Genomic DNA, 24555 nt, shown 5'->3' with positions numbered 1-24555 from the left:
CTGTGTTCAACCAAACAATGAAAGCAGTAGAAACAGGAGCTGAGAGGGAGATTAAAGATGACATGTTGTTTAATAACAGACAGAGATCCAGTGTGTGAGAACCTGCAGAACCTTTAACGTCACGTGGACTCAGACTCTGATCATGTCGTGAGCCAAGCTTCAGGAACGTTCCGTAACGCAATGCATTCTGTGGTTAGCGCGTTAATGAGGACCAGCGCTGCCTTCAGGGGACGCTGATGTTTAAAAAGCAAAAGTTCAAGTTTTCACTCAAAACCAAAAATCACAACATTTGTTTTCATCGGAAAGTCAGAGAAGTACTGGATTATTTCAAAGCTTCTTTGTTTTCAAACTGTTTGGAACCAGAACTTTGTCTGTTAACTGTGGCTCTGACCAGGTCACAGGGACAACAACTTTATCAGAGAACCTCAGAGGGTCAGCAGGTCTCAGGCCAGAACAGAGGTGTCCTGGGTCGTCCCCGGGATCTCCTCCTGAGGGCCGGGGGGTGTTTTTACCAGGTGAACCGCCTCAGCTGTACTCTATGCTCCTCCCCCTCTCTCTAAGGCTGGGTCCATCTATCTACGACTTTGAAATTACCTGACCTAGAGACCCCTAGCCTCAGACTTCGAGGACCTTGTCCTGGGGCCTCGTGTACAAAAAATACGCAAGCATAAAAACGGGTGTACATCATGCAGTGAACTGTGTCTATATTATTTCACTTTCTTCACTGTTGAATCATCTCCGTCTTACATATTGCTGTTGGTCTAACAATGTTAAACCTTCTTTTCTGTGTTACTGGTGGTAAGAGCGCAGCTTTTCTGATCAGCTGAGGGAAATCCCGGCACCGATCCGTATGTAAATGTGGGCGTGAACAGGACATTCACCGATTTAGATGTTCAAAGCATAGGTGCGTGGATCCAGTCCTATGCACAGATTCAAAACATCAGAATTTTTACGAGCATACTCCGCCTTTCTCTGGATTGAGACGTACGTTTATTTCACACCATTTTTCAGTCTTTGTACATGAGGCCCCTGGTGATCCCTGAGACCTGGACGTTGACCTTTGACCTCCTCCATCGCCCACTGCTCCATGGGAACAGGAGGCCCTAAACTCCTCCAGCACCCGACCAGGGTAAAGATCTAGTCCACAGCTCTAGGACCAGACTCTCCTCTCCCTGGTTAGATCTTTTACCAGGTGTCAGAAAACAAACTCTGGTCCTCGTCCTGGTTTATCCTGGTGGGGCTGGACGAGTTCATCAGGTAAATTTAGTTGAATTCTTAATTATGAAACGGACGCAGAACACATCGTTAGAAAATCTTTTATGAACAAAGAAAAACAAACGTTTGGAGACGGTTCAGTAGGAAGAGGAGGAACGTTGGTGAGAGACTTGATTTATTAGCTGTGAGGACGCCAGGGGGAGGAGCCAAAGGATGATCACTTCACTTCTGACCGAGCTGAGAGAGCTGAGGAGGAAGAACACAATGTTAGAACATCAGAAGATCAGGGGGCGGAGCCACATAAAGACAGTCACCTGTTTGATGAACTGAGCAGCGTTGAAGAGTTCACTACAGCCATAGATCACCTTCTTCCCCTGTTTGGACTGAAACACAACACAGTTACAACAGGAACCAAAAACCAGGACCAGGACATTGGTTCTTTATTGTCTACATTTATTGATCTTTCCCTAAAACCAGTTATTAAATGCGAGTCTGTATGAAGTGGTGATGGATTCCTTTACCTTGGTATAATCCACCAGGTTCTGGTACTCGATGTAGTTTCCTCCTCCGACCACAAAGACGATGGCCTGAGGAAGAAGAACAAACCATGAAACACACGTGTGCAGTGGAAACCAGTGAAACCAAAGCAGACTGGTTCCTGTCTCACCTCCTGGAATGGGTTCTTGTTTCGTGGAATGGAGCTGAAACAAAGACCAAAACATAAACATCAGGTGATCATGTGACAGCTGTCTGTGATCTGATTGGCTGACTCACCTCTCACTGCCTCGCATCTTTGGGTCAAAGTATCGATAATCGTCTGTTTCCTGAATAAAAAGAAAAATAAAAGTTTCATTTAACGTATGACAACAACAACAACTCATGTTTAAACCAGTTTAAAAACCATATTTAGACCAGTTTAGTAACATCTATTTAAACCAATTTCAGGACTAATTTCAAATCGGTTTAAAACCATCTTTAAACCACATTAAGAAGATTTTCAAACCACTTTAAGAACCATCTTTAAACCAGTTTCAGAACTAACTAAACCAGTTTAAGAACAGTTTAAAAGCATCTTTGAACCAGTTTAAAAGCATCTTTAAACCAGTTTAAAATCATCTTTAAACCATTTTAAAATCATCTTTAAACCATTTTAAAAGCATCTTTAAACCATTTTAAAAGCATCTTTAAATGGGGGGCACCAGCGAGCACAGTATGGAGTAGACATCTTTTTCAGAGCTCCTGCAGGGCTAATGTGATTTGTTAGAAAAAAACATTTATTCTACAGAGGACACCAGCCTTAAAGAGCTCATGGAACTCAGCCCTCACATCAAACGTCCAATAATGTTAGTTCCACTAGTCTTAATGGCAGAAAAGCCTCAAAAACATAAGTTCAGTGGAAATGCGGCAAGGCCTCCAAGAACTGATGAGTATCCGGGCTCCAGCTCACCTGATGCGGTCTCTAAAGTGATTAAGGCCGTGCTACAGATGGATCGAGACATAAAGATTGACTGCTCTCATTGTACGTTCGCCCCCAAAAAGCCAGGAGATCGTGAAAAATCCTGAGTGATCATCGCCAAGATACACTACGATGGTGACGCTATGGAGATCCTGAGGAGAGCCCGTGACAGAGCACCCCTGACCAACAACAAGAAAAGAATTGCCATCCTTTCTGATTACACATCCCGCGTCGTCAAAGCTGCATTCACGGGCGTAAAGAGAGCGCTACGACTAAGAGGAGGAGTCCGTTACGGACTTCTTTACCCCGCAAGGCTCAGGATTTCACACAAGGATAAGGAAAAGGAGATTTCTGATCTTAGAAAGGCCATGGACTACGTCCAGAAGTTCATCATCCCATCTACGGAGCCTGAATCCTGCATATGCTCTCTGATAACAATCATTGGACGCTGTCCAGGTACTGCATAATATTGGGTTTTTTTCATCCCTTCCCTTGGCCAATAACAGGACTTTATGGGGTGCAATATTTCATTTAGAGATACATTTAATTCTGAGTTTAAAGATGTTCTTAAACTGGTTTAGTTAGTTCTGAAACTGGTTTAAAGATGAATCTAAAAGTGGTTTGAAAATCTTCTTAATAAGATTTGGTCCCAACTTTCTAAATTGAATACAAACACTGTACTCATGTCCACAGGCTGCAATAAAAGTGAATGGCTGTGGATCAGAGAGGTTCACACTGGAGCGAGGCTGCCGGCAAGGATGCTCCCTATGTCCCTATGTCATCAGAGATGATGCTAATATAAAAGACATACTCATTAATGGGGAGGAGCATAAATTATCTTTATATGCAGATGATGTTCTGTTATATTTGACAGAGCCTACACCTACATCAACAATACCATATCAGAAGGAGCTTATTAATAAATGTGACTATTATTCTGGATGCAAAGTGAATGTCGATAAAACGGAGGCTATGGACATAAAAATAAAATCCCACAAAGTATAAAATCTAAAAGCGGATTTAAGTGGCCAGGGAAAGGTATCAAATACCTGGGTATATATATCCCCCATCTCTACATAATCTATTTGATGTTAATTACAATGAATTCATTAGAAGCGTTGGTCTGAACTTCTCCTCTCTCTGTTTGCTCATGTTGAAAGTATTCGCATGAATGTTCTGCCCAAATTACTTTATCTATTTCAGATGCTACCTGTAGAGATCCCAAAGTCTTTTTTCAACCATTTAGATAAAATAATTTCAAAACTTGTTTGGCATAGCAGGCGTCCCAGAATACATCTGATAACACTACAGCAATCGAAACAAAATGGAGGTCTAAAACTCCCACACTTCAAGTACTATTTTTGGGCAGCACAATTAAGATCCTTGTTAATGTGGATGTAGAATGCCACACACACACATACACACACACATTGAGAAAGGCATGTGTGTAGAGCCCCTGCAGTTTCTGCCTTTTCTTGATTCACCTGTCAAAGCAATGGCAGATTTGATAAACATTACGCTTAAAATATGGATTAAAATTAAGAGAGCATTAGGACTACCAAAGCTAATTTCATCTTTAACAAGCATTGGTTTGATAAAGTCTTTCACACCCAACAAATTAGATATATAGTGGGTTTCAGAAGATGGGCAGATTATTACATACACTTCTATTGGAAGTAGATAAATTGAAGACATTTGAACAGCTTAAAAATGAATATGACCTCCCCAAGACAGACTTCTTTTCATTATTTGCAGCTAAGAACATTCTTGATGACACAAAATGAGTGGGACAAACTTATAAAACCTACACCCATAGAAGAGTTTCTGCTATTTATACAGAAGGGGAAGCATCATAAGAAAGTCATTGGTAAATTATGTAACATATTTTTATCTATGAATGCAAATGGCTCAGACAGAGTTAGACTGAGATGGGGGGCGGAGATAAACATGGTCATAGCACAGGACACCTGGGAAGATATTTGTACAGAAGCTCACTCGGTCACAAACTCAAATAAATGGAGAGAATTCAAATGGAAGATGATTATTCGTTTCTTTAGAAGTCCAGAAATAATCCTAGCTCCTGTTGGAGGAAGTGTGGGACGCATGTGGCTAACCACACTCACATGTTCTGGACATGCACCAAGTTGAGTGTATTCTGGAGAAAAGTATTTGAGGCATTGAAAGTACAGACCATTCCACAAGACCCCCCAGTGGTGCTTCTAGGTGTTACACCCAACGGCATTAATGATCGAGCGAGGAAATATCTGTTGAATATAGAGCTCACAGCAGCCCTCAAGTGTGTAACTTTAAGGTGGTTGAAACCGGACCCCCTACTTATGATATCTGGGTTCAAAAAGTCCAAGACATCTATCATTTGGAGGACATTACATACTTAGTAAGACTCCAGAAAGACGTTTTCATTTCGAGATGAAGACCCACTTTGCCCGTTTTTCAGCTGTAGTTGGTAATGCCTCCTCTGATGCCTGTCTGACTATGAACCATGTGTCTGAGTTTAGGATGGAGAGGATCTGTGGTGTTCCTTTAGTTTCTACTGTTTTTGTTGTTTACCATTGGTACTTAGGATTTTTGTTTACCCTTGTATCTTTATATATGACTCTATAGGGAATTTCTATGTTATTATATCTTAAAGACTAACTACAATATTGTCCATTGCTAGCATTTTATTATCTTGTTATATTTTCTGGTTGAACCTCTTGGGTGCTTGCCGTGTTGTTATTGTTGTTTTAAATATTGCTATAGTATGGTGCTTCTTTGTTTTTAATTTTTATTTTACCTGAAGTTTACAGATTCAACGATGGCTATGTAGTAGAGAAACTCTACATCGTCTTACTGTACTGTGTTGGCTGAAATAAATAAAAACTAAGTTAAAAAAAAAAAAAAAACATCTTTAAACCAAATTCAGAACTAAAGAACCATCTTTGAAGCAGTTTAAAAAATGTCTTCAATCCACTTTAAAAAACTGGTTTAAATGCATCTTTAAAACGGTTACAGAACGAACTAAACCAGTTTAAGAACAGTTTCAAAACATCTTTAAACTAGTTTAAAAATAATCTTTAAAACAGTTTGAAACCATATTTGAATCACTTTAAGAACTATCTTTAAACCAGTTTCAGAACAAACTTCGAACCGGTTTAAGAATCATCTTCAAACCAATTTTAAAACATCTTTAAACCACTTTAAGAACCATCTTTAAACCAATTTAATAATGATTTTGAAACCAGTTTCAGCAGCATCTCTAAACCAGTATTAAACCAGTTTAAAAAGTTGATATAGTGTGGGACATTGTTGGGAGTGAAGTTTGTATGAACCAATGATTTAAAAGATTAAATAAACAAACACGCCAAAAGAGAAAGATAAAGAAGCCTCGCCCCCAGCTCAGCCTCAGCTCTTGTTAAGCAACATAAACCAAGGTGACGCGGCAGGTTTGGAGGTTTTTTACAGTTTAATTTAGAGGTGAAAGCATTCGTGTGGATGAAGAGAGACAGAAACCACACGGATGTGAAGCACGTGAGGAGTAAAGATGGTAGATTTAGTTCCTTTAGTCCTCAGAGACGCAGACGTTTGTTCACTTTCAGGAAGAAGAATCGCTTTGATCTTCATCCCAGGCAGACAACAACAGAGACTCTGTCCTCAATGTGAGTCACACTGAGAGAACAGTGTGTGTGTGTGTACATGTGTGTCTCAGTGTGTGTGTGTGTGTGGTTAGAGGAAACACAGAAACATCACGTTTTGATAAAGTGTATTTGGCATTTCAGCGCTCTGTTCATCCATTAATCGACCTTGACAAAACACACACACAGACACACACACACATGCACACCAGTTTAAAAATACTTCTAAACCAGTCCAACAGAGAGAAACAATATTAACCTAATCTCAAATACAGCTTTACCAGTAAAAACACTGTTTTAAACCAGTTTAAAACCCATTTGAAACCAGTGTAAAAATATTACTTTAAACCAGATTAAACTAGTCTATCACAAAAACCCATTTGACACCAGTTTAAAAAAGCACTTTGAACTGGTACCATAAATCCAGCTTTAAACCAGTTTAGATTAGGGATGCACCGAATTTTCGGCCACTGAATATATTCGGCCAAATATTGCAAAAGAATGCAACATTCGGCCCTCGGTTTGGTGAGTTAAAAGCAAGGTCGAATAGTAGCGTGTGACGCAATGACGACAGTCAAGCAACGTGCAGTGATTTTGAGCCGTAAAAGTGTGTGCGCGTTGCTGCAGGAGCAGAGCAGCAGCAGCTCCTCCTTTCCTCACACAAACACAACCAGACTCTCCCCTTACCGCTCTCTGTCGTCCGTCACCGCGTAAATGTGGGAAACTGTCCAATTCCACAACCGAGTCTGTTGTTAGCGCTGTGAGCCACGAATCCGCAAACATCCCCATTGTTTCCTCCTCAGTTCACAAGCGATGTCGGGTCTCGCTGCATATGCTGGTGTAGGATTAGCACGGAGTGCTAACAGCTGATGTGTGTGAACTATGGGTCCGTGGCTCCAAGTAGTGACTCCCAACACAATCGGCGGCAGAAATTGTAGTGCAGCTTGGGCGTCCAGTAGTGCAGTTTTATTCATTCTAGGAGGCGTGTTAGGTGACGTCACCTACCAACGTGGGCCTGTTTGGAGCTGACTTTGTTTTTACAAAATGTGCAATAACCGGCCCGTGGCATAGGCAGTATAGGCAAATGCTAGGGGCGCAACATTGAAAAAAAAAAAAAAAAGAAAGATTACTAAATGTGGAATAACAAGGGAGGAAGGAAACACAACCTTTTCAACTTTGTCCCTCTGAATGAGGCTAAAGGATGTATATCACTGTTTTCATCATACCTCCCCTTTAATGCACTTTAGTTTTTTTGGAATGCATGTTTTGTTTTATTTGAAGGTCTAATATAAATGAAAAACTTTGTTGTGCTATTTATGAAAAGCAAAGGCTATTGGAATATTTTAAAAATGTCAGAATATTCAATAAACATTTACTTTTTAAAAAAAAACATGTCTAAAAAATTATTCTAGGCTATTTATGCACTATTAAAAAAAATATTGAAAAACTTAACAACCGCATTCCATATTCGGTATCCGGCAAAGCGTTTTTTTTTTATTCAGCTTCGGCTACAAATTTTCATTTCGGTGCATCCCTAGTTTAAACACTAACCTTTATGTCAGAATTACCTGGTCAATAAAGTAACTTTAAACATGTTTAAAACCAGTTTATAAATACTGCTTTAAACCAGTTTGTGTTTTGTGTGCAAACACTCACAGGGTGAGACTTCATCTCCATCAGGTTGTCCAGGATCCGAGTCACAGGGAGGTTCTACAGGAGGAAACAATGACATCATACTTTAGTTGATAGTACAGTTACTAGTTACTGGTTTCTGACACATGAAACACTCAAACCAGTTTAATAATAATGATCATTTGAAAACGTTTCTGACACACTGAGCCCTGGTAGCGGTTGGTGTTACAGTTTGACTGGAGCTCATGTTATCTTGTGACTGCTTAGTGTTAATAAACATGATAAATTAAAGTGAATGAAGTGAAGTTTCTCCCTGAGCTGTGACCTGTCCATGAAATGATGAGACCTGAGTGTTTTTCAGTGCGTCTCTGCGCCTCGGCTTTAGAAACGTGGCTCAGGCTCAGGTTACTGGGGCTTTGTTTGGTTTGGACTCACGTGTTGTTTCAGCACCAGGTTCTTCACGCCCTCCATGACAAACTGAGAGCCAGTGTTCATCACCCGGGAGAAGAGCCTGAGGAGGAGGAGGAGGGCAGGGTTAGGATGGAGAACGAGCTCAATCAAACACAGCAGGTTGGATTTATTCGTTACACCCACAACATGTTACCCAAAGGTCAGTAGCTACTGACACTGTCTGTTCCTCTGATTCACAGACCTACACAGAACTGTCCTTTGTCGCAGACGTATAACGAATAGATCTGTTCCTAAATGTACCAACATGAAGACACATTAACAAGCAGCTGATAAATGTCTCCTCCACATCTGACAGTCTCTGCAGCATCTGTTTCATATTCCAAACAAACACGTTGTGTATCTCTGAGGTGAGGTAGAAGGAAACTAAAGATTAATCTTGGTGTTCCACGGTTACAGACGATAAATGTTCTTCTTCTTCTGAGAATGAAGGAACTCTATACAGAGACCAGTACCCATGTTTGGTTATCTTAGCATGTAGCAATCAGTCCCACATGTTTGGGTTAGCTTAGCATGTAGCAACCAGTCCCAGATGTTTGGTTAGCTTAGCATGTAGCATCCAGTCCCACATGTTTGGTTAGCTTAGCATGTAGCAACCAGTCCCACATGTTTAGATTACCTTAGCATGTAGCAACCAGTCCCACATGTATAGGTTAGCTTAAGATGTAGCAACCAGTCCCACATGTTTGGTTAGCTTAGCATGTAGCAACCAGTCCCACATGTTTGGTTAGCTTAGCATGTAGCAACCAGTCCCACATGTTTGGTTAGCTTAGCATGTAGCAACCAGTCCCACATGTTTAGATTACCTTAGCATGTAGCAACCAGTCCCACATGTATAGGTTAGCTTAAGATGTAGCAACCAGTCCCACATGTTTGGTTAGCTTAGCATGTAGCAACCAGTCCCACACATTTGGTTATCTTAGCATGTAGCAACCAGTCCCACATGTTTAGGTTAGCTTAACATGTATATTAAACCGCAGTGTTGTTTTAGCTGTTGGCTAGTTGGAGAGGGAGGAGCTCACATTCTAGGAGGCGTGTTAGGGGACGTCACCTACCAACGTGGGCAAAATCCAACTCGCCCGTTTAGAGCTGACTTTGTTTTTACAAAATGTGCAATAACCGGCCCGTGGCATAGGCAGTATAGGCAAATGCTAGGGGCGCAACATTGAAAAAATGTGGAATAACAAGGGAGGAAGGAAACACAACCTTTTCAACTTTGTCCCTCTGAATGAGGCTAAAGGATGTATATCACTGTAGCAAAACCATTATAAAGTGATTTTTTTCATCCTACCTCCCCTTTAATGCACTTTAGTTTTTTTGGAATGCATTATTTGTTTTATTTGAAGGTCTAATATAAATGAAAAACTTTGTTGTGCTTTTTATGAAAAGCAAAGGCTACTGGAATATTTTAAAAATGTCAGAATATTCAATAAACATTTACTTTTTAAAAAAAACATGTCTAAAAAATTATGTTTAGGTTAGCTTAACATGTAGCAACCAGTCCCACATGTTTGGTTAGCTTAGCATGTAGCAACCAGTCCCACATGTTTGGTTAGCTTAGCACGTAACAATAAATTCCACATGTTTGGGTTAGCTTAGCACGTAGCAGTGCTGTCTGACAGTGATAGATTAGATTTATAATAAGAAGTATTTAAACTTGTCAGTTTATTTGTAGAATAAAGTCAAACATCATCTGCATAGCAACACAATTTAATTTTTAGGATGAACAATCAGACAAAGATCTGATGCTGTCACACATCTTCATCATCCTGTGTGTATGTCTACTTCCTGTTTATTATTAATTCATTTATTATTTATAGTATGCTGCACACATTTCAATTACATGTTCTCACATGCAAAATAAAATAATAAAAAACCTTCAATCTTTACATTTTATTAAGCTATTTTTCCAGTTTTTCCATCAAACAACTTAACGTATCAAATATTTATTGATGATTATTTATTTTTTTCTGTTACCTAAACTTACCCCATGGGTTTGACTCCAGAACCGCCATAGTTTGCAGGAGTCGACGCAATCTTAGTGAACGCTCTACAAAGATAGAGGCAAAACAAAAAAATCAGGATGAAATATCAGAAGTGACTTATTGATCAGCCTCAGCCTCAATCAATACAGACACAACTTTCTGACACTGTCAATACTAGTAAAAACCAGTATATAAACTAGTACAGATCAGTAAATAAAACAGTAAAAACCAGTATAAACCAATATATAAACTAGTATATACCAGTTAAAAAAAATAGTGTATAAACCAGTAAAAACCAATATAAACAAGTAAAAATCAGTAAAAACCAGTATATAAACTAGTATAAACAAGTAAAAAACAGTATATAAACCAGTATATAAACCAGTAAAAACCAGAATATAAACTAGTATAAACCAGTATAAACCAGTCAAAATCAGTAAAAACAGTATATAAATTAGTATAAACCAGTATATAAACCAGTAAAAACCAGTTTAAAGCAGTAAAAATCGGTATATAAACTAGTATAAACCAGTATATAAACCAGAATATAAACTAGTATATAAACTAATATAAACTAGTATAAACCAGTATATAAACTAATATAAACTAGTATAAACCAGTATATAAACTCCATCAGCAGGTCCCAGCTTCACTGCTGTGATGTTCAAACCGGTGTCCGTGTTAACTGATGACCAGCTAACACTCAGTCACCAGTTAACATGATCACCAGCTGGTTTAAGACACCAGAGTGTTACTGTGTCAGCTGCTGCTAAATAGTCGCTACTCAACGGTTGAGGTTTCTCACTGAATGTGGATCATGTGACATTTGAGGGACACTGTGATTGGTCAGAAGTGTTGGATTCACTCACTTCCACTGTCTGATGTAGTTCAGAGGTGAAAGGTCACAGCCTGCGTCCAGCAGAGCCTTCTTATACTGCTCAAAGTCCAACTGCAACACACACACACAATGACCAGAAAAACACACAAAGACAACAGTAATACATGAAATTACTCCAAACACACACAAAATGCAGAAAATTACATCAAAATATACAAAACCACACAAAACAATGGAAAAAACATCAACTGAAAATGACAAAAACACACAAAACAATATCCTACACAAGCATAGGCAGGTGTGTTGTGTTGTGTATGAATATCACTGGTTTCTAACTGGTATAGTGTAATAATAAACCAGTGACCTGTGCATATATGGTCTATCTGTCTGTGACTGATGGCTCTGCATGGGTCTGTTACACAACCTGAGACACGTGAGGAGAGCACCAGCCTGTTTTTGTAGAAATGGAATCCCTCCATCACTCAGAGGGGCGAGAGAGGGGCGATCAAAAGGAAACGGACAGGAGGACGCTCAGAGGCCCCGCCCACTGTCCTACAGTCTGCTTTACAGCTCTGATTCTACTTGAAAACCAGTTATAAACCACTCTAAAACCAGCATGAAAACCAGCTTTAAACCAGTCTAAAACTAACTGGAAACCAGCTCAAAACCAACTAGAAACCGGTTTAAGACCAGCTGTAAACCAGCCTAAAACATCTGTAAACCATTCTAACACCATCTGTAAACCAGTTTAAAACCAACTGTAAACCAATCCGAATTTGTTCTAAAACCTAAAAATTTCAAACTGGTTCCACAAACCAGTTTGAAATTGTGTGTGTGTGTGTGTGTGTGTGTGTTTGTGTGTTACCTCTGATGGTGGCTGCTGTGCTGTGATGTAGAAGATGAGAAACAGCCTCATTTTGTCTTCGGGCATTCCAGCTAGCACACACACACACACACACAAATGCTAGTAAAGCACTGACTGTAGGACTACATCTCCCAGCATGCCCTCTGCTGCCTGTGTTACCATCAGGGTCACTGATGACGTCCAGCAGTGATTTGTCCAAAGTAGATTTTCCCATCAGCTTCTCTTCAAACTCAAAGTACACGTCTAGTTTACGACTCTGAGGACATAAAGTACACAAAACACACACACCAGCTTGAGTCACAATAACAGGTTTGAGTTAACAATGTTCAGCCACATCAACCAGATTTAAATCAACTAGATTTAGTTTCAAATTCACTAAATGTAGTCAATTAACCTGGATTAAATTAACCAGATATACACTAACCAGGTTTAGTCACATAAACTGAGTTTGAGTGAACCAGGTTCAACCAAGTCTAGTCACATTAACCAGATAAATAAACTACAATTAATCAACCCTGGATCAATCTGTCACTGACAATGTTCATGTACATAATATTTAATTTAAATGTTCACCTGCACTACTCATCACTGCACTACTGCACTATTATCTTATTATTGTTATTATTACTAGTATTATTATTATTATTATTATCTTGTTATTGTCATCTTGTTATATTATTTTATTTAGTTTTGCACATATTAGTCTAACTACTGTTTATATTTATTTTTTTATTTTTCTCTAGTTAATTGTTATTATTTAATGTTTACACTATTAGAGAGAGCACAGTTCACCAAGTCAAATTCCTCGTGTGTATAACTTACATCACATGGCCAATAAAGTTGATTCTATTCTATTCTATTCTTAAACCTTGTTAAATAAACCAAATGTAGTGAGTTAACTTGGTTAGCATCAACCAGAGGGGTATTTCATCAAACCCAGAGAGTCCGGCTCAGTTAAGCTGGAATGTTTCATCAACGAGAAAACACCTTGGTTACCATAGTAACACAGTCCGTGGGTCAAACCTGCTCCCAACCAGGTTTAAGCAGCAGGCTTGGCTTAAACTACAGACACAATGTCATGAACCCACGTCATCATTATTAAAGAAGTAATTTAGTGCTGCTTTAAAACACTCAATATAGATCTACTAAAAAGGAGTCAAAAAGACTATATATATATATATATATATATAAAAAAAATTTTATATCATTTTAACACTGTATTTTAAAAAGTGATTACTGGAATATTATGGTAAATATTTAATTATGATTTTAAATAGATACAAATGACGATAGAATCATTGCCTTATGTTTTTAACGTGTACTGTACTTTTTAATTAGATGTGTTTAAACCATCAGAAATATCCATCGCCTCTGTTTAACGCATGATATAAATGTTCTATAATTGATCAGAGATTAATAATGAGAAAGCTCTGAAAATAAATAGATATTCAGGGACAGTCACAGGGCAAAGACTCTCCCCAATACCAAAAATTCACTATCACTTTTCGGGAGATGCGCGCACACAGCTCACCTGCTATGGCTAGCCCTTTCAACATTTAATAGCTAGTCTGGATATGTAATACAGATATCCGCAATTTAATTCTTCCTAGTCAAAATTTCAGATATCTACAATGACATTCTTCCTATCCACAATTGTAATGTCAGATATCCACAACGTAATTCCTCCTAGGATAAATGATGTCACTTTCCCCATTGATGTGTATGGGGTTTGTCATTACAGATATCTTTAATTCAGTTATGGATAGGCGCAATATGAGATGTGAATATCTGCAACTAAATTATGACTATCCGTAACACCATTTAGAGATATTTACAAGTGCATTCTGACTAGTCATGATTCCAAATCAAGATATCTTCAACTCCCAGTCATTAAAGATATCGTTAATGACATTTGTAGATATCTTTAATCACGTTTTAACTTGTCAAAATTACATTATAGATATCTCGAACTGGAATCGTGACTAGTCAGAATGAACTTGTAGATATCTCTAAATATTGTTAAATGTTAAAAGGGCTTGCCATACACCTGCACCACATCTGCAGTGTTGGATGTGACATCCAGCAGTGTCACATAGCACCAATGCTCCCTCTGTTCATTTCAATTTAATGTTTAGGGTTAATTTGATGAAATACCCCACAGGTATATGCTAACAAGGTTAACTAACTAAGTTTGAGTTAACCAGGTTTGCAACACCGGGGCCCCTCAAGGGACTGTACTGTCTCCCTTCCTCTTCACCACCTACACCAGAGACTTCAGCTACTGCACTGAGACCTGTCATCTCCAGAAGTTCTTTGATGACTCTGCAGTGGTTGGATGTATGAGGGAGGGGGACAAGGTGGAGTACAGAGCTGCTGTGGACAGCTTTGTCACATGTAGTGAGCTGAACCATCTACAGCTCAATGTGACAAAGACCAAAGAGCTGATTGTGGACCTGAGAAGAACCAAGAGGCCAGTCAGCCCTGTCTCCATCCAGGGGGTCAGTGTGGACATTGTGGTGGAGTACAAATATCTGGGAGTGGTGATTGTCAATAAACTGGACTGGGGGAGGAACAAAGACTCCCTCTACAGGAAGGACCAAAGCCGCCTCTATTTTCTGAGACGGCTGAGGTCCTTCAACATCTGCAGAAAAATGCTGAGGATGTTTTATGAGTCTGTGGTGGAGCGTGCGATCCTCTACGCTGTTGTTTGCTGGGGGAGCAGACTGAGGGTCACAGACACCAACAGACTCAACCACAAGGCCAGTGACATTGTGGGGATTAAACTGGACTCTCTGACAGTGGTGACAGAGAGGAGGAGCCTGTCCAAGGTGAAAGCCATGTTGGTCAATGAGTCCCACCCACTCCATGATGTGCTGGTCAGTCACAGAAGCACCTTCAGCACCAGGCTGATCCAACCACGGTGGTCCACAGAACACCATAGAAATCAAACTGTATAATGCATCACTGTAACCTCACAGCTTGATTGTTGTAAATATCTTTATCATATTTGTATGTAATTTGCATTATTAATATTATCCATCGAATTTTATTTTTTACTACTGTAATGTGTGTGTATCTGATCCTTATTTTCTTTTACTTAAATATACACTTATTTAATGTTTATTCTTTCTTTCATCTTTGTTAAACATTTTATTCTTTTCTTTGTGATTTTTTTAAGTGTCTGTAACAAAAGCAATTGACCCCTGGGACTAGACTAGAATTAGTCTAATTAAATGTAGTCCTGTTAACCCAGTTAACAGTTAAATTAGCCAGGTATACACTAACCAGGTGAAGTCACGTTAATCAAGTTTAAATAAACCAGGTTTAGTCATGTTAACCAGGTTTAAATAAACCAGGTTTAGTCACGTTAACCAGTTTCAACTTAAAACTGGAGTACTCGATTTATTTTCTTTAATTATAAACAAAAATCTTATTAGCATCATATAGTATCGTAAAAGTAATCATTTCTGAAAAAACTGTACGTCTGCGTGCTGTCTGTGGGCTCTGCTCACTGTGCCTTATAATTAATTATGAGGCACAGTGAGCAGAGCCCACGAAGGAGCCCCCTCATTGGCTGCCGTGATATATTGTGAAACGTGTGCACAGTGCAAACTTGTTTTCAGTCTTGGACTAACTTTGGACGCGCAAGTGGCTGTTTTTCTTCTAGACAGGTAAACTAATGTTCCATTTTCCTATATTTTGTGTGCATCTTTTTGCATGGCAACACGTTTTACCGGTAGTACACGTTCAGCTCTCGTGCGCAATTTCATACACTTCCGTGAGAGGAGGAGACTGGGAGGGATTTTCAGAGTGGGGGACGGGATTTACAGTTCGAATTCAGCCATGCCCCTCTGGCTTTAAGCAGGTTTATTCACGTTAACCAGGTTTAAGTTACCCGAGTGGGCAGGTTACCTTGATGTGGTCGAGCACGGCTGTGGCTACGTTGGTGTGAAGGTCGATCAGTCTCTTCTTCTCCAGCAGCTCTGGAAGCGAACTGAAGCACAGCACACAGAGAAGTGCTTTACAGACTGTCCTTGAACACATCGTTTCACGTGTTTCAAAAACGTCTTTCAGAATGAATAGAAATATCTGAACCAGATCTAACTATTTGAACCAGTTTAAAATAACATTTGAAACTGGTGTAAATCAAACCAGTTTTAAACCAGTCAAAAAAACTTTAAACTGTAAACTTTGGCGCTGATGTCATGCTGATGTCACGGCGGTGCAGTGGGCGGGGCCTCTGGTCACCTGACGGCTGAGGTGAGTTTGGCCGTGTTGTCTGACAACATGCTGATGGCTCCTTCATCCTCGCCCTCCAACCCCTGAACACACACAGTTAGCATTAGTGCTAAGTTCCATCTGTGTTGCTATGGTTACGACGGGGCATCTGTGACATGTGGTCAGTAGGGGGCGTGTCCCACCATGATGCTCTTCAGACGTTTGACCTCGTCCTCCTGAGCTCGATACGAGTCCAGCTCCTCCTGGACCGACTCAGCCACCTCTGGGAACGGACTGACACACAGACACACACACACACACAGACACACACACACACACAGACACACACACACACACACACACACACACACACACACACACACACACACACACACACACACACACACACACACACACACACACACACACACACACACACACACAGTGTTAGTAATAGTTCACTTTGACAAAGCGCTCCAGGACTTTTTAATGACTGGTTACCAAAAGATCATGTGATCAGTGACGCTCACCTTCCTTTGTGTTTCTGCCAGAACTTGTCGGCTCCTGTCAGGTCATACATTTTTCTGCTCTTCTTCTTGGGTCGGGCGCCGGTCTGGAGCTCCGCCCCCAAGCCCTCCTCCAGCGTCACCCTGTTCAGGTGGAAGTCCTGGAACCACAGAGTGAGAAACTGTTGAAGGGCTCCCACATAAAAGCCGTTCTATCCTCAGGGTTTCTGCATCCTCAAAAGTCTGTGATTTATTCGCTAACTTCAGCTACCAGAGTGTGTCAGCGCACTGTTTAAGGGAAAGTAAAGGATCCTTCATTGTCTACTACCAAACCTCGGAGTTGGAACTGTCGCCCCCTGTGGTCACAACAGTTTTTATGATTTTAAGCTACATTTGTAAAAACAGTGGAGGATCCCTTTAAGTTAGCTAAAGCCAGGACTAACTAATGTTTGAGCTCTGACATTGGGAACTTAGTCTTCCCATGTTGGATTCCTGAGGAGTTAACCAGAGTTAACAGGTTTATCCAACTAGTAAGGGTGGGGGAAAAATAGATTTTATGATTTATTGCCCATTTTAAAAATCGATTCTCCTTCCCAGAATTGATTTGTTTATTAATTGTATTTTTCACATTTTTGTGGGCGACCACTGGGTGGCGGTAATGCACCAACGAGTGAGTGCAAACTCGAGGAAGAGTTGCAGCAGCGTGGAATTTCTGCTTTAGCAAACAAACAAACAACCGTGATTAAACCTGCACCTGTACAATTTAAATCAAAAGTATATACATACTATTGATCGAAGTAGCGTATTGTGTAACACAACAAACATTACTGCTCACCTTGTCTGTCTCCATCTGGACATTAAGTTAGAACAAGATTAGACACCTAGTAGCAGACCAATGGACCCTGGATGGATATTAAATAAACTTATCCAGGTAATAAAGCCAGTCAAAGTGGCTACGTGCGTAATGTCAGATGAGACGGATCCAACCCTGTCCATCATAGCACCGCTACATGCACACCTCCTCCAAGCTATACATGCACGCCAAAAAATTGACCATCATCATTTCTTAAATTTAGCAGCTCTCGACGCGACAAAATGAGTTATATTTAATTACATTTTATCCTTTCTGTCCACTCTTTCTCTTGGAAGGATGATGGCTGTTGCGTCGCGGAGCTGATCAGCTGTGTGCCGCGGTGTGCACGTCAGCTGCAGCTTGTGAAATGAAACTCTGACAGATGTCAGACCACGCTGGTCAACTATTTTAGCACTGTGTACAACGTAAGGCCACAGTTTGATCACACTACAGAGTAAATAACAAGTGTAACATTGATGATGATGATGATGATGATGACGACTAATGTGCTCTGATCATTTCAGAATATAAGAAGTGAATAAAATCAGGCTTTCTACACAAACAAATGTTAATCTGTTGTTGGTATGAGGGGAGAAAGAGAAACTTTAACTGTGGCTCAGACAGAAAAATGAGGCCAATCATTAGGAGCTACCTAACTACTACAATAAATATATAAATACTGTATATATAACTACCAGCAAGTTGACCAGCTCCTGTTCCCACACAAAAACCTAGACACTCCAAAGCACTAGCTGGATGAACATTAAAAGTTTCAAAACTTCAAAAAGTTATGTACAAATTTTTTGTTTTGTTTGTTTACCTCCTTTATGAATGAGGTTTTATTTTGTTATTTACTTCAGTGTAAATAATAATAAATCACTGAATAAAGTCAGTGAATGACTGAATGTGATTTCATTCAGTCATCCAAAAAAAAGCCTGTTTGCTTTTTTTTGGAACTGTGACATATTTCTAGAAGTTTAGGATTGAAATTCATTAATCCAACACACACACACACACACACACACCTCTACCTCTGTAGATATATAAATGTAGATCTATAATTGTCTATGTTCCTCACCAGCACGTCGTGGATCAGCGCCTGATAGGTCCAGGTGTGGTGAAGGGGCGTGGCCAAGTCCACGTTACGATCGGCCAGGACAAACAGTGGCCGCTGGAAGCTGCAGAGCAGACGTAGGGTGTGTGAGGGTGTGTGTGTGTGTGTGTGTGTGTGTGTGTGTGAGGGAGAAGTGGTGCATCCTGGGAGCTGTAGTCTGAGCTCTCACCTGAACTGTCCTGCTGACAGACTGTCTCCCGTGAACAAACTGTTCCTGGCGTCACGCAGGTTCTCACGCAGCTTCTTGTCCAGTTTCTGCAGGAGACAACACAGAGTTTACACCCACTCTCACCCACGTCCCTGAACGCACCACCAGGAGACACCCCGTGATGTCACTACTTCCTGAATGAAGACTCAGAGGGAGGGACGTGAACTCACCACAGCCACCATCTCTGCAGCGTTTCCTCGAGGACAGCGGATGATGGGCACCGCACCTGATTCATTCACACACACACACACACACTATTGTGTATTTCCCAGGCTAAGAGTCACTCACATCACAGAGTGTAACTTTTTAAGAACTCCTCCAGTAAAAACCCTCAGTGGAGTCGCATTATTTGATGCTAATCTCTGCCATCTCCAGCCAATTGTGTGCCTCTCGTGTACATTTATTACTGCTACTTCCTGTAAAAGGAGCCAATCAGAGCCTTCCTGGGGCGGGGCATTCCTGTGAGTTCCTAAAAAACACTGCTCCTCCTCACTGCTCCACGTCTACATATGAGGCTACAGCTAGCCCAAGCTAAAACAAAGCTTATGTGGTGGTTTGGATCCTTTGCACATTTCTCATCAATCTAATGTAAAGTGGCTTTAACTGGGTTCCCTGCTCATTGAGAAGTTACTGTGCTCTCATGTGGAAGTCAATGTTACTTAACATTCATATCTGCTGATTTATTTATTTTTTTAAATGCACAGATAAGTTGCTCCCATTAACAAGTCACTTTCTCACCTTTAGATTTAAAAAGTTTAAACCTCTACCCCAGGAATGACTCTAGTGTTTAAAGCGTGTACTACACTAATATTGCTATATTATAATTTTATTCAAAACAAACTACAAGATGGACTGCATGACATTTTCAAAACCAAAATAAACTACAGGCAGAGGGGACACTGGTGCACAGCGCCCTCTTGTGGAGACCAGTTGTGTCACAAAAAACTCACTGAGCCTGGTGACAGATATGCATGAAAAAACTGTCCAATCCTGCAGACTTGTGCAGTCCCTGAAGGCATCACGGACTCACCCAGAGTGACAAAAAAACAGAACAGACTGTCAACGATGGAGTCCATGATCGACTCCATGTCTGTGTCCTGGATGTCTGCTCTGTTGATGGCTGCACAACACACACACACAAACAAACAGACACGCACAAACAGACACGCATGCGCACACACAAAAACAGACACTTGTATGAATACAGTAACACTGTCAAACGCAATCATAGGGACAAGAGTGTGTGTGTGTGTGTGTGTGTGTTTGTGTACCATGGTAGGAGATGACCTCCTTGTTCTGGTGACACAGGATAAACATGTCATCCTCCAAAGTGATGAAGTTCAGATACTGATCAAAGACCTGAAACACACATGCTTTTATTTTGAAAGGGATCTATTATTACTAGTTACCATGTTATGGTTCGTTATGAAAAGCTGATGTTGGCATTTGAACCCTGAGCAGTGAAGAACCAGTGCTCCTGTGTTACCACGGCAACCCCTCTCACCTTGGTGACCTGACTAACGGCGTTAGCGGCTAACGCGGCACTAGCGATGTCCTCCAGTTTACTCCTGCTGATGGCTGAGATGAAGTTCAGGTAGTAGGACTCATACAGCTGGTTCCTCAGGTCCTACACACACACAAACATCACACACTGCTTCATAAGCCAGTTTAAACACATAGTTCAACTGGTTTCAAACCAGTTCTAACAGCAGATTAAAGCTACACAGTTCTCTGACTGCAGCGAATGCAACCCTTTAGGTGTCAGTGTGCTGCCCCCTGCTGCTCAGGTTTGTTACTGTAACACAATGCGACCCCTGGTGGTCACATGAGGAACAGCAGCTACAGTAGATCAATAAATAATGTGCTCTGATTGGCTGCTAAGGTCACCTGACAGATCCTGTCGATGTTCTCCTCTGTGGGCATGATGAAGTAAACAGTTGGAACATCTGGGATGGGATCTCTGTCTGAGTGCAGCAACCTACACACACACACACACACACACACACACACAGTACACAACTAATATTTGTGGTGTTAACATGTACAAACACTTTTGTGTATCTTTCTGTGTGTGTGTGTGTGTGTGTGTGTGTGTGTGTGTGTGTGTGTGTGTGTGTGTGTGTGTGTGTGTGTGTGTGTGTGTGTATCTTACAGGTGTAGTGTTATTCCCATGTCTCTCAGCTCTTTCACAGACAGTAAAGGTGAAATGATGTCCTGACCAAAACGGTCGTAGATCAGCACCTGCACACATACAGATATATACACACACACGCACAGAGGTCAAAGGTCAGCATAATTTGGGCCGCAATAGTTAACTTTAACCATATTAAGAATGTTTGCTATGATGATTTCAGGAAGTGCAACAGTCTGTAATGATCTGATTATTATGAGAAAGATGAGGGAACGTAAACAAACTCTGAAATGTAAATTGGGGAGATTTATACCGGCGTCTCCTCTCTATAGGTGTGTGTGTGTTTGTGCGTGCACAACGTGTCCTACCTTCCATACGGGCTCTGTCGTGGTGTTTTTCAGAGGAGGAGTGTTGAAGTTGAGCATTCGTTTCAAAGCAACTGTAAAGACAAAACATTATTATTTACTGATTATTTGTCAGAAAACACTGTATGAACTCGTTACACACAGGAAGTGACCTAAGCAGAGGAGGATTAGAGGAACAGTTCAACCTGAGCAGCACAGAAACAAAGTAGGGTTGGGGTCCATTTCAATTGTAATTACGTAATATCAGAGATGCTGAACTCAACTGTATTTATTTCTACTAGTGCAGTGCCCATAGGAAGTATGTATTGCTAGAGAAAAGTGGGAGGTTTAATATTTAGCACTGTAATAAAGGCTAGCATACATTTGCAGCTTGATGAGAGAGACAGAGAGAGAGAGAGAGTTATGTGTGTGTGTGTGTGTGTGTGTGTGTGTGTGTGTGTGTGTGTGTGCGTGTGTGTGTGTGTGTGTGTGTGTGTGTGTGTGTGTAGCTAGTCGATTAAATGAACTGTGCAGAGCATAATATTTAGCACTGTAATATAGGCTACACTGTAGTGAAAGCTTTTTTTAAAAAAATCATTTTAAAAAAAATATTATTATTATTATTATTATTCACCTGAGTTACAAACATTGCTCACTGAGGACACCAAGCCCTTTGTGCAGTCATTCCTGTAGATTCTACCCAGCTTTCAGTTATCATGACTACCTGTCAACATTGATCAATTAAGACAAATTTATGAAATAATTTATGAAAGGTATCATTGCAGTCCAAACAAATCCAACGTTGCACAACCCTGAACGAAGCAGCAGCCATGTTGAAAGTTTCAGGTCAATCTGAGCCTGACTCGATATTTGAGGAACAGACAGACAGACAGACAGACAGACAGACCAAAGTGCTTCACAAGAACAGACAGACAACAGAGATCAATAAAAGAATACAGTGTGGAAATAAAATCATCTGAGTGGAGAGCCAATAAAAAATAAAACCATGGATTAAAAATGATACTGGATTACAAACATAATTAGAAAAATAGACATTACAAAATAAGGTTAATCGCATATTAAAAGTCAAATTAAAAAGATGTCTTTAGTTTTCTTTTTCTTTTTAAAAAATCAGTGGAACCGGATGATCGTGGCACATTTAAAAGTGAAGCAGTCAAGGATCTGAAGGATCTGTTAGGAACATAAAACCAGAGGAGGTTTGTATAATGTATGGAGGAGCTTTAAACCATTAAAATACCTTTAAAAAATATTCTAAAAGACATTGTAAGTCCATACAGAGGTTTTAAAAGCTCAACTCTCTTCTTTCAAACTAAAATTCTAACAGTAGAATTCTGGATAAGCGATAGTTTTTTATTGACTTTTGGGTTAGTCCACTAAAAAGAGAAGGTACAGTAAACTAAAAGACAGAAAACATGAATTAAAAACTCATTTTGATACCGTTTCAAAGGTGGAAAAATAATTTTTGTCTGGGTCCAAATAAAATAATTTCTGTCTTGTTTGAATTTAAAATGGGACCAACAATACTTCCCTGTAATTCAAGCTCAGTAATTGTGGTTAGACAGTGGCTATCCGTACGGTTGCCGTATCAATATACCAACATTCTATCCCTATGCAGCACCCTCATTGGCCAGTTTAGGTCACGTGATAAGGTCAGTCACAGGGGTGGAAAGAGTACAGAAAAAATCTACTTAAGTAGAGTACTTTTACTTTGATCAAAGTTTACTTAAGTAGAAGTAAAGTTATTGTTGTAAAAATCTACTCGAGTAAAGGTAAAAAGTAGATCACTTATAATGTGGGGATCTCTCCTCATGCAATAAAAAAAGTACAAAAACATGTATAAAAATCAAACTAGGTTCTTTTTTTTAATCATTATTTCAAAATAACTTGCATGAGAACAAGTCATGATGTGGCTAACCTGGATGAATAAAACGACATTAATGTCAAAGATGTCAATTTGATGAAGTAAGTGCTTGTGTCAATATATGAAATGTGTCAGAGCATCCAAAAAAAACATTTTGCAGTAAGAGAACAATTCCTATCTTTAGGAATCTCTGAAACCAAGAAATGCGTACAGTATGTTATATAAAGTCTATAAAACATTCTAGGTGGAATGTCGAAACCGTTGGATGCATCTATACATTTAAAACAAACTGCCAATCACTGGCCAATCAGGATTGGCAGATTGAAATAGTGAGACATGAAATAAAACTGTAATTGAACTTTAGTAATTTAGTAATTGAGAACGAGATTGAGAAAATTAAATTGACTTTCAGGGGGAAAATAATTGTAATTTTTGTTTTAATTAAGAAAAATCAGCAGGTCACTGTTCCCAAAACTGAGTTGTAATTGAACATGGATAAATGAAGACGCAATTGTAATTGAAAAATGTTATTGAACCCAACGCTGGTAGAAAGAGTTAGAAACCAAAAGAAAAATCATCGAACATGGAGTAGAAAATATTCTACTCGGGGAAACATCGTAAAAACGTCATTATTATTCACTAACAGATGAAACATTACCGTCACATTTTAATGATGAACAAAGTAAACTAATGGTTGGTTGTTAATAACACTGACATGTTATGTTATGATGTGATGAGATAGTGGGTATCTGGTTAGTGAGTTCACTAGTCGGTTTATATATATTTATAGACACGAACCGGTTGGACCCGGTAATGCTCGGACTAACCGGTACCGACGGATGGTGTCGGTCACAGACGGAGAGAAAGGTAGAAACTCACCGGCCTGCTTCTCCCGCACAGACGCCGCCATGTTTAATGTTGTTGGTGACGGAGTGAGGATGACGTGGCCACTGTCGACGTCATCATACGTCACACATCCGGGGGGGAAAAAAATCAATAAAATACAACGAAGAATTAAAAAGTCTCACTGCGAGTTTGTCAAGTGTGAAATTACTGAATTAATTTATAAAAAAATAATAGGAAAAATAGCCATTGTTAAAGAAGTAAAAAGATAAAATAAAACGATTCTTTATTTTAGTTTCAATTTTTATTTCATTCTAATGATTAAAAATAAAACAATTTAATATGAACACAAATGTTCCCAAATC

General features: G+C 39.8%; 1 protein-coding gene across 1 annotated transcript; it reads right to left on the bottom strand.

Moving 5' to 3' along the window:
• Window positions 1-1300: 1300 nt before the first annotated feature.
• scfd1 (sec1 family domain containing 1) lies at window positions 1301-24306 on the bottom strand. The gene is made up of 25 exons (XM_028438409.1): window positions 24227-24306; window positions 21490-21560; window positions 21143-21231; window positions 20878-20968; window positions 20495-20617; window positions 20262-20349; window positions 20021-20110; window positions 19161-19216; window positions 18952-19037; window positions 18747-18846; window positions 16840-16976; window positions 16513-16603; window positions 16340-16413; window positions 16004-16085; window positions 12251-12347; window positions 12092-12162; window positions 11258-11337; window positions 10391-10453; window positions 8371-8446; window positions 7960-8013; window positions 1990-2039; window positions 1883-1916; window positions 1737-1802; window positions 1530-1598; window positions 1301-1461 (listed from the first exon to the last, which is right to left on the bottom strand). The coding sequence occupies exons 1-25, from the start codon at window positions 24255-24257 to the stop codon at window positions 1438-1440; spliced, it is 1893 nt and encodes a 630-aa protein (XP_028294210.1). The 5' UTR covers window positions 24258-24306; the 3' UTR covers window positions 1301-1437.
• Window positions 24307-24555: the final 249 nt, after the last annotated feature.

This window comes from Gouania willdenowi, chromosome 22 (assembly GCF_900634775.1).
Source record: "Gouania willdenowi chromosome 22, fGouWil2.1, whole genome shotgun sequence".
Lineage (NCBI taxonomy): Eukaryota > Metazoa > Chordata > Actinopteri > Blenniiformes > Gobiesocidae > Gouania > Gouania willdenowi.
The sequence above is the reverse complement of the archived record's forward strand: the minus strand, read 5'-3'. Positions and strand labels throughout refer to the sequence as shown.

Bases quoted from the DNA above. Each gene is read 5' to 3' on its own strand.
- scfd1 (XM_028438409.1), bottom strand. From the start codon at position 24,257: ATGGCGGCGTCTGTGCGGGAGAAGCAGGCCG. The intron at 19,038-19,160 runs GTGAGTTCACGT...TGTCTCCTGCAG, and splicing joins CTGCAGAGATGGTGGCTGTG to AAACTGGACAAGAAGCTGCG. The intron at 1,917-1,989 runs GTGAGTCAGCCA...TCTTTGTTTCAG, and splicing joins AAGATGCGAGGCAGTGAGAG to CTCCATTCCACGAAACAAGA.